This window comes from Tachypleus tridentatus, chromosome 13 (genome assembly GCF_004210375.1).
Source record: "Tachypleus tridentatus isolate NWPU-2018 chromosome 13, ASM421037v1, whole genome shotgun sequence".
Lineage (NCBI taxonomy): Eukaryota > Metazoa > Arthropoda > Merostomata > Xiphosura > Limulidae > Tachypleus > Tachypleus tridentatus.
Window position 1 is genome coordinate 174,248,210 of NC_134837.1, and position 19,068 is coordinate 174,267,277.

Consider the following 19,068-nt stretch of genomic DNA (forward strand, 5'->3'; position numbering starts at 1 on the left):
AAATTAAACTGTAAGTGAAGAATACTCAACCCTATGTATTGAAGTTGTTTTTCAAAAGTAACACAAAATATGTATGGTAGTTCACTACACAGAAGGAATATTCTTACAGCCACTGTCTAATATCTTCCTGGCTGAATTAAAGGAGCTCACTATACTCTTAGTTATTTTCTCCAACTACTTATTAGTATTTACTGAAATTTTCAGTTAAAGAAAACGAAAATTTCAACATCTAATTAGAACAGCATCAACTGATATTCTTTCAAATTTCAGTATTTCACTCCGTGCAATATTAAAATATTTCAGAATTTAATGCCTCAGAAATTGGTTTGTTTAAACATGTATTTCAAAGTTTCATGCAAAGCTACACAACACCAATATATGTATAGATCTTTTTTTTCTATTCTGAATTGACAGATTAAAAAAATGACACTAACCACCAACTTTTGGGGTACTTGTTTCTGATCACACTGCTCTTAGATACCACTCATACCTTCAAAGTACAGAGCATATATTTTTGGCAAAGGGATGTAAACTATATATTTAGAAATGTATAGTCCATAGGTGCTAGCCACAATTGGTTTATTTAAATAGAGTTGTTAATATATTTAATATTTAATAACTCTATTTAATAGAGTTTTAGAAATATCCAGACTCCACAAGGGCCTGGTATGTATTTCAAATACCTTAAACAAACACTGAGAAATGAAAATAATCCTTTTTAACAATATTTTCGGAGAAGAAACACCACAAATGAACCAGTTACTGGCATTTTACCAATCATAAGAAGTACAAACATATTAAAACTTTCAGAACATTATTGTAACTGCCATATTGCGATTACTTATTTTGGGAATGAACTTTTAAGAGTGAAACAATATTACGTTAATGTTATACACTGATACTTATATAATACGATTGTGTCAATTTAAAACCATGAAAGAACGTGTTCATTAGCTGGATTTTGCATTGGTTTATTTGGACTGACATTATTTTGAAATTTGGTATGGGAATCCCCAATTGATACATGTACATATATGTACTGATAATCATAGTTCTGAGAAGTACAATAGCAAGTTAATGATACACAGTATGTCTCATATATATTGAAAAGTTGTCACAAAAATTCCAATGATAAACTAATACACATATAAACATATTTATTATAAAACACAGATTCATAACAATAAAGTAGGATAGACAAAGGTCCACAACTTACTTGTCCAATAATGGTGTTCTGAAGCCTTTCTTTATCCACCACAGTTTATATTTGATAGCAAACCTGAAGAAGGCTTTTGAAAAGCCACCTTTCCCTTCAGCTATTTCAGTGACACTTTTGCGAATTCTATCCAAGATAAGCTTGCATTGAAGACAAATAAAAAAGTTTATTTTTCTTTAGAAATATAATATATTAAAGTCAAGTCTTTAGTTACAGTAATCTAATTACTAAAAATAAGACCCCAACCAGCAAAATAATAGTTACTCTTAAATATGTGGAAACAAAGTTCTGATCATGTTCATTTGTATTAGTTTTCCTAATAGTTTTTATAAGTGTCATTTTCATGTTATGTAAATACACAGGAGAAAAACTACATGTTCTAGGGGAGAAAAAAAATGACAAGACATTATAGAACCACAACTTTTTAATAAGGAAAATTGTGGATTTGGTATAAAGTGTTTCTAACCCTTCAGGCATGCCTATCACCATCAGGCAACCATGTGATGTTATTTGAATGTCTGGCTAGAAGTGCAAAATACAGAATCAATAGACAAAGCCTAACCTGCACACCTGACAATAGCAGCCACATATTCTTTATATTCAACATGTATGTTGTTATTCAAAACCTCAAAATAATTTGCAGTTGAAAATTATTTAAGTTTTCAGAAAATGGACTCAAAATGGCTCCAACTTGCTCCAGTGTCTTCATATTTGAAGAAATAATTGAACTTGTACAACCTGAAAATGATTTTGGTTCTGAACCTGAATTATCTGAAAATGGTTTTGGGCATGATATGGCTGAAATACAAATGCACATAAATTGTTAAAAATCATATTATATGGAATATCTAACTTGCTTTCCATATAAATATATTCTTTTTCAAGAATATGAAATTAGAGATTTTGAATAAAACCCACATCCTTATACAGGATATTATAAGAATCAGTTGAACACTGTCTGAAACAGATGATACCTGTAGCAGCTTTATTCACACATAAGTTTAATAGCTGACTGAAAATGGCACATTACTAAATGTCTTCTGTGAGGTCAGTGGTAAAAACATTAAAAAACCTGTTCACACATTCCTAAATAAAACTTACTACTCTAATATGTCAAGTTTTTAAAGCATAATTATTTAAATTATACATTACAAGAACATACTTCCAAGTGATATGTTCCATTAACAAAAAAAGACTACTTTTTTCATGCTTTGTAGTTTGTACCAGAAGAGTTTGTTGGCTATGCACATACACACAGTCAAACCACATAGCAAATATGAATACTGAGTGCACTAATTAACTGATAGGAAACATTACATTTCTCTCAAACACAAAAGTATTTTATGGATCAACATTGTAACAAGGAACTTACTCAAGCTAGACTTGTTAAACAAATACATAGTACCCATACACACATTGGAATCTACAAATGTCTGATAGCACAAAACTAAACTGTAGGCTTAATTCTGTTTCCTATACTGTCATGTAATATCCATTAAGATGTAATGGGATTGTTTTGGTGGGTGTGCTCTTTTGGATTATATAGTAAAAAAATAATGAAAAATCTAATACATTTAACAAAAGCATTTCTCTATGTACAATTTATGTAAGCACAGTTTGAACAAATTCTCCATAACAAAAATTAGGCTTAATTTTACACATAAGTAATGCCTTACTAGAGATTCTACTAGCTAGCTAATTTACTCATAGATACAGTACTTCTCATATCTCTACAAAACTTCATTTGAAAAACAACCTCATTAAGTAATCAACATTTTCCAGTCTCTCCTAACATGAGTTTTATGTTGTTCAATTGCTAAACTTGAAAACATATATATAATTAAACTTCCTGCCCTTCATATGAATTTAATAAATACTCCAGCCAAAACTGATACACATCAATTAAATTAAAATATAGCCTATAATAAAAGAGATCTTCCACATTTTCCTGTACCTATTACTGTTTAATAATTGTTAAAATATTAATTTTGTTTTACCCATGTATGAAATTCACCAAATATCAACTTAAAATTTAATTTTATAATCCCATCCAAGATGAGCAATTGAACAAACTTGTTTGATTCACTAATATTTCATACACATTGTCTTTCTATTATAGACAGAGTTTCTATGCCTTAAATTTAAAGACATACTTAGTTCAAATCTAAACGATATGAAAACCAAAACCTGTACACATAGCATTCAACAAAAGTTAAAAACACCAAGAACAATAGTCCCTTAAGGTACCTGTAAAAGTTTCAAAATACTCATTTTATAACAAAATCATTTTTAAAAAACCTAAGTGCATGCTTAATTGAAGCTGAAAATTTATAGGATAATTTTCATTAATATTCAGACCATCACCTTCAATAAACATCACTACAGTAACATATCTGGTAGTACATCACACAGATCAACTACGGAGCTAAAGGGTAACCTTTTATCATTTCCACTTGTATATTTATGCATGCTAGATATAACCTCCACCTGTATATACATACCAAATATCTCACAAGCTATTTAAGTGCCTTACATCTATTATGTTGTGATCAAGGCATTGCTACAGTAATGGAAAAACCCTTTCATAGATTATAATGGGCTAAATACAACAGACAACTGATATAGTTGAAAAGTAGCTTATTTAGAAAAAAATAATAATTTTTACACAAGATTAATAAACTTTTCTTGCAATACTTACAGGAACAGCTAATATAATGGTTGGTTTAAGAAGCGAAGCATCTCCTTTACACCCTGACTTCACTGCTGTAGACTGGAAGAAACAGAGATACCAAAAATAACACAATACCACATTGTCAACGGTAAAAATGTATGTCCTCAGTTCAAAGTAAATTAGTACAAGTTGGTAGAAAACGTTAAACTACGAAAACATCCATGCAAATATTCACAAAAATATAAGAACTTTTAAAGCTAAATCAAGTAATGGCCTTGTGAATATGGACAACTGTAAATGGTATTTTCAATATAGGATATAGGAAGTAAAAATGACACCTTTTTCATTATTTTCCTACTCTGCATGCTGAAATAAAGTTCAATCTATGTTAGAAAGCAAGTAGAAAGTAAATATACACTTCTTTAAAACTACTAGTGATAAATTAAATTCTTGATTGTCGCTTGTAAGAATTCTGAAAAGTTAGATATGTATCAAAGTTCATAAGTTACAATTCCTTTTAATAATTAATAAGAGTGTGAAATAATAATCAAGTCTTTTTACAACTTGTCAATAAAATTTTGAAAATGTATAAAAAAAAAATGAGGTCCCAAAATATAACTTTATCTGTTGAATTGTATTTAACTATAAGGACGTTCAAGTGTGTGAGATGAAAGTTGTGAGTCAATATTAAATTCAGATTTACATCAAATACTGTTTAAAATGTTAGAAAATTAACAATGTAAAACAATTTGCTCTAAAACTTACATTCAGTTTGTTTCAATTAATAGCTTTTTTGTGTTTTATAATTTTATTTAACGCATTCATTTCTTTTTTGTAGACTACAAATTGGACAGGTTAATGTTACTACAGCTAAAATTATCTGTGCTTGTACTATCACACAGAATTTCTGATATATATATGAATAACTTGAATGTTGATGGTACACACAAAAAAAGTGTTAAACAGAAGCCTAACCAATAACATGCTTTTATTGCTAACATTAGCATTTCACAATTTAACCTGTTTTTTTAAGCATGAGCATTTGAACTCAATTGAGTTTCAAATAAGGAATGTTTGGATAATTCTACACATAGCTACTCAGGGGCTACCTGCACTATTCACTCCTAATTTTGGGTGATTGCAATTAAGAAGTGGAAATTGATCATCACTCATGTAATGCACCTCCAAAATGTGGAGCTTGTTGTTTTTTGTTGTAGCAGGACACAAATCATTGAACCATGGACCCAAAGTACTGTATGCTATTCACTTAGCTACGTCTGACCAAAAGCAGAGAACAGTTAAGAAATTTTGCATTAGGAAAAATAATAAAAAAAAACTGGTAAAACTCTCAATATCTAAATTGCATCAAAACTTATATTTTAAAGGTTGAATCAAATGAGATTAAAAGCTATGAATGGATATATGCATTATTCATTAAATAAACTTATTTTATACCAGACAGAAAGGACTCTACTTCTACTTTAGCATTTGGACTACAATCAATACCACAGTAAATACAAACTACATATATAGTTTACCTTATCTGTCATTGTGTGTGGTGAGGAATAGCCAATTGGAATACCCTTAGCAAGAAAAAAGTTCTCTAAACAAAAAAACAGATAATATTTAAGAGGTTTTTAATAAAAAGCACATGATAATTATTTTTTATGCAATAAGTTAAAAGTTTACAGAAGTATTTAATATTTGATGTTTTGAAAATATCTTCCTGCTGTGAGAGAAAAACTAACTGATACAATAACCATAAAATTAAATGAACTGAATAAGATCATTGTTGTCTTTATGAATACAAGAAATGGAGAATATTTTTTTTGAAAAATAAGTACATGACAAAAATACATATGAATATGAGCAGAAAATTTTAAATTGGCATTTCTCCACCAGATGTTTCAATATAACACTAAAAGGCTTTCACTTGTTTCTGTAATTATTTTGACAATCTTTTCTTTTCAAATAAATAATTTTTAATTATCTTGTTTCTTAAGGTAGCATTGGCCCTTTAATTTATACTAGGCAAATTTATATGCTGAGGAAACATTTTTCATAACCTTCAAGTTGAGCACAAAAGCAAAGTGTGATGTTCAATATCTGAAAATATGCTTTCAGTCATATATTTATTTGTTTGTTTGTTAATTTTGAGCAAAGCTACATGAGGGCTATCTGTGCTAGTTGTCCCTAATTTAGCAGTGTAAGACAAGAAGGAAGGCAGCTAGTTATCATCACCCACCACCAACTCATGTATCACTCTTTTACCAACGAATAGTGGGATTGACCATTACATTATAATGACCACCCCGGCTGAAACAGTGAGCATGTTTAGTGCCGCGTGGATTTGAACCTGTGACCCTCAGGTTATGTGTCAAGCTCCTTAATCACCTGGCCATACCAAGCTGGTCATACGTGTCTATGACAGATAACATAAACAGTTTTAAAACCATAACTTTATTTAATACTGGTAAAAAGATGTGAAAATTGATACACATGATCTTTGTGAACATCCTCATAGCTTGAAATATAAACTTTGCAAGTTTTCTGCAATGTTAAAAAGCTGTGTGTAATTAATCCCTTCATCAATGGTTAATTAGACTCATAACAAGAAAACTGACAAATACTTTTGAATCTTAAAACATTCACGTTGTGGAAGAGTATAAAATAAACAAGAATGTTAAATTTTATGTTAATATTGACTTTAATAGTGAAGTTATCATACTAATGAATTTATAACAAAAAAAGCCACATACAATAATGTTGCACACATTAATATTGTGTATTTACATACATGTTAATAAACATTCAATGAAAAATAATGAACTTTTAAACAGGTCATAAAAGTTTGTAGAATTTCATTTACTCTTATGAAGTATCTGTCTTGGTCAAAATACCTAACTAGTTTTGCTGCAGGCTTGTGAAACATAAATAATAATACTAAAATATGCATTCACAATTTCAGCAAAGTACAAAAATTAGTGGAATAAACTGTCAGTTTTAAGAGTAAAGAAATCTACTATGATAATCATCTAATATTAAAGAATTCACTGAAATAGTCACAGAAGACCACACAGAGACAATATACAACAGTAAACATAATAAACAATGAAGAACAATAAACATGAGAAATGATAAAACCTTAATGTGGCAATTTCCAATTAATGCACTACAAGTTGCAAAATTTAATTTCTATGTTATGTACATTATGAAAGACCAGATTTTTTTTAATGGCAGAAAGTTAGGAACTTAAAAAAATTCTTCAGAGTGAAAAGATGAAGACACTTGAATTAATTTTAAAACTACCCACTGAAATATGCAACACTGCATTCATTAATAGTGCCCTAGTTTCAGTAAAATATTCACATCCATTTTTTTCTGTAGAGGCTTGTAACACTGTTATAAACATTGTTTACGCTAATAAAATGAAACATTTCCTTACAGAATAAAACGGAGCATTTCCAACCAGTATAATGATGCTTAAATGGCTTTTATGTTTCCGTGATGCTTGAATGACTTTGAAGAGATATATTATGTTGGTAGCAGAGAACTTAAGAAAAATTTAGAAAGGGGATATCAATTTTAAAGAAACAAAAGCAGTCCCAAAACCATTGAAGAGTTTCTATAGTAGCAGTGAATAAATATTCGCATAGTATATCTAGCCATTTTTTTGCTGTAGGTTCAGGAGCTTAAATGGCTTCAAAAATAAACTAGTCCAGTAGCCATGAAGAGAGTGAAGAAATCTCTCCTCCTCTTTCAAAAATCTATACCAAAATAGTCCTATGACCCATGCAGGAGTTTTTAGAAGGTTTGTCCAGGTTTAAATATATATACATATATAGCTGGGTTTTTTTTAGGTTTTGCCTCTGAAGAACAAAGGCCCAACTTTCAAAAATATTTGGGTTATAGGGTATCATATTTTATATAGTACAGTACATAAATGTAAAATCCCAAGCAAATGTGCCACTCAAAGAAAAGTAAAAGCTCGAATTTCTATTCTATACTTAACAGCCTGTTTCATTACAAGTCATACAAATGCTAATAATCAAAAAGAATAAGTTACTGTAATTTGCTTCATGTAATAATAATAAGCCTTTTTTGAGTCATTGTTTTAAAAATTAAAATTACACAAAAAATAGTCTGTGATAAATTCTAAACTCCCTTCTTAGGAGTTGTTATTTTCAACAGTTATGGTTATTAAAATTTATAATCGTTTACAAAGATTTTTTCTTTAAAACTTGTATTTATACAGGTGTGTATGCTGCCCTTGCAAAAGCATTCACCTCCTGTCTATAATTATACATTTTGATGAAATACAAATAATGTAAAGAATTTTTTTTGATGAACTTGATTTTATTCAAAACTCTAATGATCAAACTTAACACATATGAAGAAGGTTGAATGTCAGCAAAACGTGCAAAGAAAATATATAAATTTAAATTTGCTGATTGTATAAGTATTCAGCTCCCTGAGTAACTACTGTGACAGCAATTACTGCTATGGATATTTTGATGGGGAAAGTTTTGCTCATTCTTCCTGTCAAAATTGTTGGCAAGTTTGTTGGCGATGATTGATGATGTGCAATCATCAAGTCTCATCATAAATTGTCTTCTGGATTTGTGTCAGTACTTTGACTGGGTCACTTCAGGACATTCACTTTCTTCTTTTGAAACCACTCCTATGTGGCTTTGGCCTCAAGGTTTGAACCATTGTCCTACTGAAATGTAAAGTTTTGACTCAGTTTTAGATTCTTGGCTGACTCAAGTATTAACACACACAGACATAAAACTTTACAAATCCTTCAAAGTCACTGTTGGCTTTACAGCAACATCCATAACCAGTTTCCTGCTTGCTTGTCTACTTACTTTGGAACAGTGGCTTAACCAGGGTAGTAGCTGGGTGTATAAAGCACAATCTACTTTTTAATAGTGGACTTTACTGTACCCAAAAGTATAATCATTCACTTTGAAATTTTCTTGCAACCTTCTCCTGGTCTGTGCTTCTCTACCACCTAATTCTTGACTTGTTTGGAAAGCTTCTTTGTCTTCATGGTTGGTTGGTCATATCACTATGTGAATTGTGGTTTGAACAGATGTATTTATTCTGAAATCAAATTAAACCACTTTGAACAGACACAAACAGAGACCATTACTCTAATTATGTGATCTTTCAAGCTAATATTTTGCACCAGAACTGATTTAGAGTTGCTGCAGCAAAGGTGGGTGAACACTTACGCAACTGAGAAAATTCTAACTTTTTAGAAATCTAACTGCTACGATAATATCAGTTTTTTTTTAAGTAGATTGTGCAGATTCTAAATACAAAGTCCTATTTGGAAGTCCCAAATAGCAATAAAATGTGGAAACTTTGCAAGGCGATCAAACGTTTTGCAAGACACAGTATATATATTTTTGTACATACACTGTTTTAGGGGGCTGATAAATATTTAATTTATCTACTACCACAAATAAAGGTAATGCATAAACAAAATGAAATAAGAACATTTAAATTTTTACAACACAATATTCCTTTTTCAGCCTCTTTATGGATTAATTATTTTGTAGAGCTTGTTTCTGCAAACTAACTAAATGTTTGCACACACATCCAGTTTAAAAAGATTGACTACATTAATATATACTTTGTACTATGAATAGCTGAGTACTTCAGACTAAGAAGAGTACAAAATAAAAATTAGCAAATCAGGTGACAAATATAGAGAATAATGCTGCTGTGGAATAGCACGTATCAGAACTAGATTTTGGCATTTTGTAAATAGTATTTTGCCACTAAACATGATAGCAGTTGGAAATAATATGCATTAGAAGCTCTTTCTGACATAAAATATTCATACTTTTAAATTATTATTATATGTTTAGATAAGTGCCTAAAACTGCCAAAATAAAGATATTCCTTGTGATTAATGGCATTGATAAACAAAGTATATATGGATCAACTTGAGGTGCCAGGACCATCGAGAAAGAAACTTGCAACAAGTAGTATAAAAGGCATGTAAGCAGAATGTGGCATTTTAGTAACAATGACAAAGATCTGTGGCAAAAGTTATCCGTGTTTTCCAGGCAACAGTGTGCAAAATACTCAAGGAGGATCTTAATTTTGTAACAAGGACAAAAGAGTATGAGTTCACCAAAATAAGGCTACCAGTTATATCTTCCATTCAACCACTGCATACCTGAAACAGCTGGAGGATGAAATAGGTATTCATATTATTCCATACAAATATATACCAGTTAACTTGCTAACAAGGTGACATTTTACTATTTATGATAACTCATCAGCTAGATAGGCTAGACCTAAAGTAGAAAAAGTCTATCTCAATGTTTATCTACTTACAATAATTAAAATGTAAAAAAAACATTCTAGTATCTAAATAATCGTTTTCTTGGTAGGCATATACATATAGCAGATCAGAATTTGAACTGAAATGATGTTTTTGAATTTGTCTTTTCATTTATGGCCCACATATTACCAACAAAGAGAGTTTTGAAGAGACATCAACAGCTTAATGCCAGGTATCTTCTAGATTTAAACCAGTATAGGTTTCACATTTCTACAGCACGACATTTAATACCATAACATTATATAGGCTTAGAAAGTTAAAAATGTTTTTGTCTTTGCCAGTTATAATTAATTTAACACAGAAATACAGTCTGTGACATGAATCATTACTGTCATATATGAAGACAATATTATTTAATAAAATACAGCTAAAATGCTTACATTATAAATTATCAATAATGTGAAGATGACAAAAACTGATAGCAAGTCAGTCTTTAGTTTTAATGTTACAGAGACTTCATTATTAATTATGGAAGGTATCTAATGCTGAGGGGCATTTTCAGCACATTGAACACAGAATAAATATGTCCAAAAAAGTCAAATGAATTAAGAAAAGAAAATCCATAAAAGAAAGCCTAATTCCTCATCTTGTTTCTAAATGTGCTACAGTAAGTGTTCACGTAACCATAGTGATTTGTATAAAATATTTTAAGTAAATTGTCAAAAACAGAAAAAGAGGCAAACAAGTAATTGTTGAAAACCTATATTTCTAAGCTAGGGCTATCTCTATAGTTTCGCTTTTTATGAACATACTACACACTCATAAACTAATTAACATCAAAATTCATCAGAAGCATCTCACCAACAGCAAGCTCTAATACATGTGCTAGTGGTAGAAAGGCCAGAAAGACTTCTTTATTTCTGTAAAACAAAAAAAAATACTAAATACATTTGCACGTACATATTTGATGAAATTTGGATTGATAATTCCATATTATTACTTTATTTCCAAACTTTAGCTGAGATAAAAATAATAAGCTATTTACAATAAAATTATATATTTAAAACCCATTTCAAACATCAAAAAGTTCAATACAATCAAGTAACTTCTATACTGAAAAGAGTAGGAAGAATGCATCCTCTGCATCTCTCATGAAAGTTACACTTATGGTATGACATAACCTCTACTGTCAACCATGTTTACAATTCAAATATAATCATGTTATACAAATTATTTATACACAGCATACACTAACACACTAGTGGTAAGCTGTAGTGTCAAAATCAATATTGTTAGTACCTTATACCCTTACACTTGACTGACAGTGAATGTATGTCCATTTGCCACAGCAAAGTCATTTTATGGCTGAAAGAATGTGTTATAGACCTCTCTGAGTAAGGATATTTATATGGTAATATATTTTTTTTAAATATTATAAGCCTACACAGTACAACATTTAGAAAACATAACCTACTGCAACGTCTTTCTAAGTAGAAAAAGCTTATATAGCAGAGCATTTAAAGTAAGAAGCTATGAAGCCAGACTTAAAGCCAGCATTGATCAATGTATCCATGTGCAAAATTAAAGTTATGGTTGTGAAAGAGAATACAAAATACAAAAAAATGCAGTAACAATGAAGCTGTGTGTATCTCCTAGCACTATTAACAATACAGTAAACAAGGATTTAAAGTAAACAAAAGCTCACAATCCAAATATTTTACAAGCTGCCAGCCATACCACAAAATTAATTATTACTGTAATGTAAAAGATGGCCATAAAAAATTAAACCACAACAATTCTGCTTTAAACATACCTATTAAGCTCTTTGAGGCAGCTCCAATGAGCTTTTGTACTTTCTATTTAATTTAATCTGGATAAGTAATGTCCATGTTTGCTGATGGGTCTGTAAAAAATCTGTTGAGGTTTACGACTTACCACTTCATCCTATGCAGAAGTTTGATACATTAGAAACTGAATTTTGGAGCAACAGATGGCTAACATAGTGATCAAACTGAGTGAAACTGATGTGAGGAATTTAGTTTTAGAGCAACACAGGATCTAGGATACCATTCTAATATAGTGTAAGTAACATTAACTATTGGTAAAATAGTTCTTTGTCAAAGTCTGAAAAATTTAAGTACAGCTGAAACAATTATGGATCTAAACTTTATGGAGCAGAAAAGAGGGAAGAAGACGTTTTATAATACTGCATTTAGTAATGAAACAGTGATTAGACATGAATAATGTGAAGTTTCCCCTAATGATTAAGGATGGAAATCTTTTGTTTTTGGTGCTTTATAAACATAGATTAATTCAATATGTGTAGTATTATCTGTTTTAACAGAATAAATGATACTTAAAGAATAATTCTGAAATTTCAAATTCAAAAGGAAAATGACAGAAAATAATGGAATAAATTCTACAAGTAAGCATGAAAGTCCTTGAGCATGAAGGCAGAAAAGTGTCTACATTTAGAAACAGTGTGTTATGTGTACAAAACTAGAAAACTGTCTGTATTAGGAACAATGTATTACATGCAATCCATAAGCTAAAAGTCGACATGTAAGAATACTGTTGTGCTGATAAAACACAGTAAAAATGTTTGTGTTAGAATAAGGTTATGTGTATTAAACCACATTAAGGAGTCTTTACTTATGGACAGAGGTTCTAAATGTATAAGAATCTTAACTTATACAAAAACCATTGTAAAAAATCTATATGTAAGAACAGATTTACGTGTATAAAACTTCAATAAAGGGTCTATATTAAGAAATAAATTGTTCAAGTGTATATGTGAAACTTGGGTTATGTGTATAAATCTCCAATAAAAAGACTATATATATTTAAGAACAAACTGCCCAAATGTAGAAGGAATCTTGTCTGTTAAAAAAACATAGTTAAAAGTTTACATGTAAAGACAGTGTTATGTGAATAAACCTTTAACATTCTATATAAAGGAACAAATGTTTAAAATATATAAGGCATATTATGTATACAAAACCCAAAGTAAAAAGAAAAACCTATGTGTAAGTACAGTGTTATGTACACAACAGTCAAATTAAAAATCGATATTTAGGAATACGTATTCTGAACTTAGAAGTTATATCTGTACAAAACATAGTAGTTCAGAAGTACAAATTATGTGGACAGAACAGCTAATGTGACAAACTTATTGTTGAGCAACAGCACATGTATTTATTTAATTCCATTATTAAGCAATTTATTTTTACACATACAATTGCTACAGCTTGCAGATAAAGTTAATAACTTGCAGGTAATTTTTCAATTTCTCTTGACCAACAAACTTCATACCATTCTTAATATCAAATCAACAGGACAAGGGGATCAACCTAGATAAAAATAAAAGTGAAATTTAAGTAAAAATAAATGTTCTTACTTCAGTTTATCTGCTAGGGTTGAAAAACCATTTGAAGTGGCAACAATATTTTTGTGAGAAATCATCACACCTGTTGAAATTCACATAAAATTATTTCTTTGACACTATTACATTTACAATATAATTTCATTACTTTCTCTACAGTTATGATGTTACTGTTAATACTGGCTAAATAGTAGATTTACTTAAGAGGTGTATTCAGTTTTTGGTAGTATTAAATTGAATATATTGAATTAAAATTAACAAAGTATAATACCGTTGTATTCTTGTTAGAAAACCACATCTTATAAATTTATTCAGTTATATATGTAATTGATTTGTCTTTTAGTTATTAACAGTAAAAGTGTAAAATTAGATTAATTGTTACTTCATATAATTAATTCACAGACTTCCTGTATTTTCTTCTCAGAGTAAACAGTATTCCTACTGATTATGTTTACACAACATGCTTTCCCTTAAGGGCTTACAAATTTTATCTCCATGTCACCATACTACAGAAAATAGGTACATAAAATAATGGGAAAAAGAAGAAGAAACTGTTGTAAAAATCACTAGAAGTTTTTTGGTAATAATAAACATGAAACAGAACTTAATAACATCACACATGGTAAATGTGTAAATATCTAAAATGAATATGTTGCTGCCATTAGGAATCAACAACAAAAACACAATCTATTCACAAAAATAACAATTAGAAATAAATTCAACACAGTTAATAAAGAAATGCCTGGCCATGAATGCACACCAATGTTAGTAAACAATGTATCATAAATATTAATAAATCAATCATAATGGAACAAGATAAAAGAACCAGAAAGTACAAACCTAATTTTTAAAAATTCAACAAATACCATATTCAAACAATATATTTCAATATCAATAACAATATCAAGAGATAAACAGCAATAATTATATCCTTCAGTTATCATCTTGTGAATCTCTCTCTCTCTTAGTGAAGCTTCTGGCAGAGTTTATTCACAGAATTGGTCATGAGAGTATAACCTCATGTGATCATAAGTTTACAAGTTATTCTGCTACATTAATGGTAAATCACTACTAGAGAAGCTGTTGTCAATTTCATCATACACACACACACACATTTACTCAAACTACAAATGTTTATGTAGAAGATGAATTAGCATTTTAATCTAACTAAAAATTCATAGATAAACTATACAATAGAAGAAAATAATAAATGAATGATAAACACAACCATAATCATACAAAAATAAAATTTGTGATCCCACAAGGGTAAAAACACTGTCACACACAGTTAAGTTAAAAACACTGTCATGCATGGTAAGTGTGAAAACACTATATTAAAGTAAATATATAAACAATAAGATAAAGGTTTAAATACTGTAATGTACAGTAAAGTTAAAAATACTGTCACACATGGTAAGTGTGAAAACACTGCAACACAAAGGAAAGGTAAAACACTGTAATACAAGGTAAATGTAAACATACTGCAATGCATGGTAAATGTAAACATACTGTAACACATGGTAAATGTAAAAACACTGTTATGCAAGGTAAAGGTAATAAACACTCTAACACATGATCCTTTGTTGTATTATAAAGAATAATCTGTCCTTTCAATAAAAACAACTACAGTTTTTGTTTAATTGGTAACACTTAAGCAGTTTTGCCTCATTGAATAAGAATTACAAGTAAATTTACTTAGGCAGAAAAACAAAGTTCAAATAACAGTTTACCACCTGGCTATATTACAGAGAAGAGTTTCTGTAATTACTTTCAAAAATGTTGTATAATTTAACTACAATGACTTGCATCGAAATATAAATATATCAGCATGTACTAAACACACACATAAAAATGACTTAACCTACTTTTTAACAATATAAAAGTGCTTTCCTGTTCATTTTGCTTTAATTCTAACCAACAAAAGTGATAAATTTACCTTTAGGAATTCCAGTAGAACCACTAGTGTACATAATAATGGCAGTGTCTTCTGGGCCAGGAACTTCTCCTGTCAGTTCTATGATGAAACAAATTATTGACTTTGAAAAGAAGTGGCATTACATAAATTTCATAATTTATAAAAGCCATCATATGGGGTGAACTGTATCATACATACACATAAAGCAGAGAGAGAATTCTGACTGAGTTTTAAAACAATCTAGCCACTTGTTTAGTTTTACCTGGATCTTGAAAAACAGTTTTGTTATTTTAAACTATTGAAGGCATATACACAGAATTAAGAATATTAACATTCTTATGAATCAAATATTGTTTTTATCTAATTTACAATAAAGGGTATTTACTACAAAATCTTGATTAAAACTCTCTGTGAAGGGAAATCATTAAATACCAAAGGATTATATTTTCCATTCCAATTCAAATAATGAAAGTCTGCAGACACTAAGAACTATGCATTTATCAGTATATTTGATAAGGCAGGTTTAAAGTTACCAGTACAACTGTCAACAAGTAAGAATTCAGGGGGGAAAATTGAGTGAGAAACATTCTAGTATATAGGGTAATAATATACTAAAGCCCTGAAAACTTCTCAATGAAATGAGTCAAGAGTCTCTTATTTTACTTGAGTTATTTAACATTATCAAAAGTATTCTGCTGAGTGAAGAAGTCACATCAATACTGCTTTAAAAAGTAAGTAAAAATTTATGATAACATGTAAAAAAAATGTGTTTGTTATTTCATGATAGTATAAAACAAAGAATTGTCTGACGAGTTTCTAATTTAACTGAGGGTCAAGTGTACAAAGCGTAATGTCTTCCCTTGCTTGCAATTTGGAAAAATTGTTTTGGTGCTATGATTTACACAAACATAACATTCTGGGACAAAATGGGACCCATTAGTCTATCTTGGCTATTCCACAGCCTAAACTCAATGTAAAAAAAGTCACATTATTATTCAAACACTTATCAAGTTTTTTTCTTAAGCTCATTTAAATTTACTTCCTCTACAAAATCTCAAAGCTACTCATTTCAAAGGCCAAACAACTTGTTATGAAACATAACTGTCTTAACTGAAGATGACTCCTACTCTACCAAAAGTTGTACTTGTGTCCCCTGGTCCTTCTTTGTCATTATTAAATATGAAAAAAAAACTATCAATTCCCTTTACAATCTCAAACATCTAGATCAGATCCCCCCAAACTCTTCTCTTTTCAAGAGAAAACAATTTGAGAGATTTCAGGCTCATCTCATATGAGAACCCTTTCATCCAAGTTACTATCTTAGTAACCCTCCTCTGAATTGTTTTCAACAATTCAATGCCTTTCCTAAGGTAAGGTGCCCAAGACTGAAAACAATGCTCTAAATGTGCCATAATCAGTGACCTGTACAAAGAAATTATAACTTCATGAAGACGAGAAACCCACTTGAAGTAAAAAATGTATTCTCAAGATGGCTGGTTTGAGTATTAAAACTTTAATTAAAATAAAGATTTAATACCCATACCAGCCATCAAAATCATGACCTATTTAGACTTGTATTCACTATTTCTGTAGATACAACCTAAAATCCTATTTGTCCTAACACTAAAAATAGCACACTGTTTGGATGGCTTTAGGGACTGATCGACTATTACACCAAGATCCCTTTCTTTCAGGAAATTGTTAAGGTTATTCCCATCCAAATTATATTTATAATTCAATTAATAATAACCCACACTCATTATCTAACAGTTATAATAAGTAAAACTAATTTGTCTAACTCACTAAATGATCTAAATCCTTTTATAAATTAACAGCATCCTCTTCACAGCTAGCAACGCTCAAGATCTTAATACCATTTGCTAATTTAAGTAACTCACTATCTCTTCGTCTATATGCCATTGACGTAAACCAAAAAGACCAGAGATCTTAAGACTGAGACCTGAGGTACCCCATTTGTAACATTAATTCAGCTTGACTGAACTCCATTTGTAATGACTCTCTGTTTTCTTCCATCCAACCACTCTTCTATTCAAATAGCTAACTTATCCCCCAAACCTACAGGGACACATATTTTATACAAACCTTTTATGTGGCACCTAGTCAAATTCTTTCTGAAAATTCAGATACATCAAATATATATCCTTACTCTCATTTGCATAAACAGTAAAGAATGTCAAAATATTTATAAAGCAAGATTTTTCCCTCAGTGAAACTGTGTTGACTATCCAATAAAATTCTAAACTCTGTTAAATGAATTTGCAATGCATATTTTAACAGATTTTCCAAAACTTTTCCCACAACTGATGTAAGACTAATGGATCTATAATTACTGTAAAGAGGAGTTACATTAGCTAATTTCAAATTCATTAATACCAATTCACTATTCAAGGACTTACAAAAATTGTGACAAGTGGCTCACATAATCCAATTCTTGACCTCCTTTAAAACCCTCAAGGAAATATCATCTGAACCAGGAACCTTATCTTGTAGTTAACAGTAAATCTAAAATAGCATTGTTTCTAATAGGTTCATTGGCTTATTGGTGAAGAAAGCCTTACTCCCTTATGGCTTTAGTATTTCTCAATCTATATACCTGAAATTATGATTTCATTAACAGTTGAAATACTAATATCATTGTAAGGTTTCTCACAAATTTCATCAATATAATTTGGTGGTTTGCAATAAATTCCCACTAAAAGCCTTTTCCATTTATATCCACTAAGAGAAACTCAAACTGATTCAATCTCCTTGCTGTTATCTTTAATATCCTCAAATTCAGCAGGAAGATATCTCACATTTTCATATAAAGCCACTCCCCTTCTTTTTAGTACTCTATCCCTATTAAATAACCTATAAACCAGTATTTCAAAAAAACTTCTGTCATCAAAATCATCTGTTTAACCATATTTCAGTTATTCCCACTACATAAAAATCCTCCATTCCTACTAATATTCTAAAGTCATATATTTTGTTCTTTATACTTCTAACCTAACAACAGGAACAACTAAGCCTATCCTTATACAGTAAAACCTGTCTAAGGCAGAATCACATGGGACCGAGTAAAATTTCTGGCTTAAGTAGATTTCCCAGCTTAGACAGAGAACATGCATTTCCTTAATTATATAAAATTTTTGAGCCAAACGTTATACTTGCTTGACTCAAGGGAAGTAAGATGTTCATCAATAAAATTATTATACTGTTTATGTTATATTTATTACAATAAGAACAAAAATACACATTCAAAATATATGTAAGTACACAAAATCTTAATCAAATGTATTTGAAGAAAATGTCTAATTTGAACTGTTTCATTTTTTTAATGGGCTTTCTCATGTGGTTAAAAGAAAATACCAATTCTAAGGCATTTTCATGAAGTTCATTTTCCCCTTCATTTTTGCATACAATTTGATTGTGTTAATATAACTTAACACTTGTGATGTAGTAGGAATTTCTATTTCCTCATTATTTTTTCCATTTTGTTCATCTTCTGAATCTCTCACACTGTTACCATCTCGTGATTCTATCATAGATTTTAAACCAATTTCATCAGTTTCTCTTAAAA

The 19,068-nt window shown here is 30.0% G+C and overlaps 1 protein-coding gene across 11 annotated transcripts in view; it reads right to left on the bottom strand.

Annotated features, from left to right (window-relative positions):
- The window catches only part of LOC143236609 (fatty acid CoA ligase Acsl3-like), a 93,538-nt gene that overhangs the window by 13,553 nt on the left and 60,917 nt on the right, over window positions 1-19,068 (bottom strand). For all 11 annotated transcript variants that reach the window (XM_076474921.1, XM_076474924.1, XM_076474925.1 and 8 more), the window contains 6 exons: window positions 15,507-15,584; window positions 13,586-13,655; window positions 11,050-11,108; window positions 5,426-5,490; window positions 3,915-3,986; window positions 1,217-1,356 (listed from right to left, as the gene is read on the bottom strand). In XM_076474921.1, coding sequence (XP_076331036.1) covers window positions 1,217-1,356; window positions 3,915-3,986; window positions 5,426-5,490; window positions 11,050-11,108; window positions 13,586-13,655; window positions 15,507-15,584 — 484 coding nt within the window. The remainder of the gene's footprint in view (window positions 1-1,216; window positions 1,357-3,914; window positions 3,987-5,425; window positions 5,491-11,049; window positions 11,109-13,585; window positions 13,656-15,506; window positions 15,585-19,068) is intronic.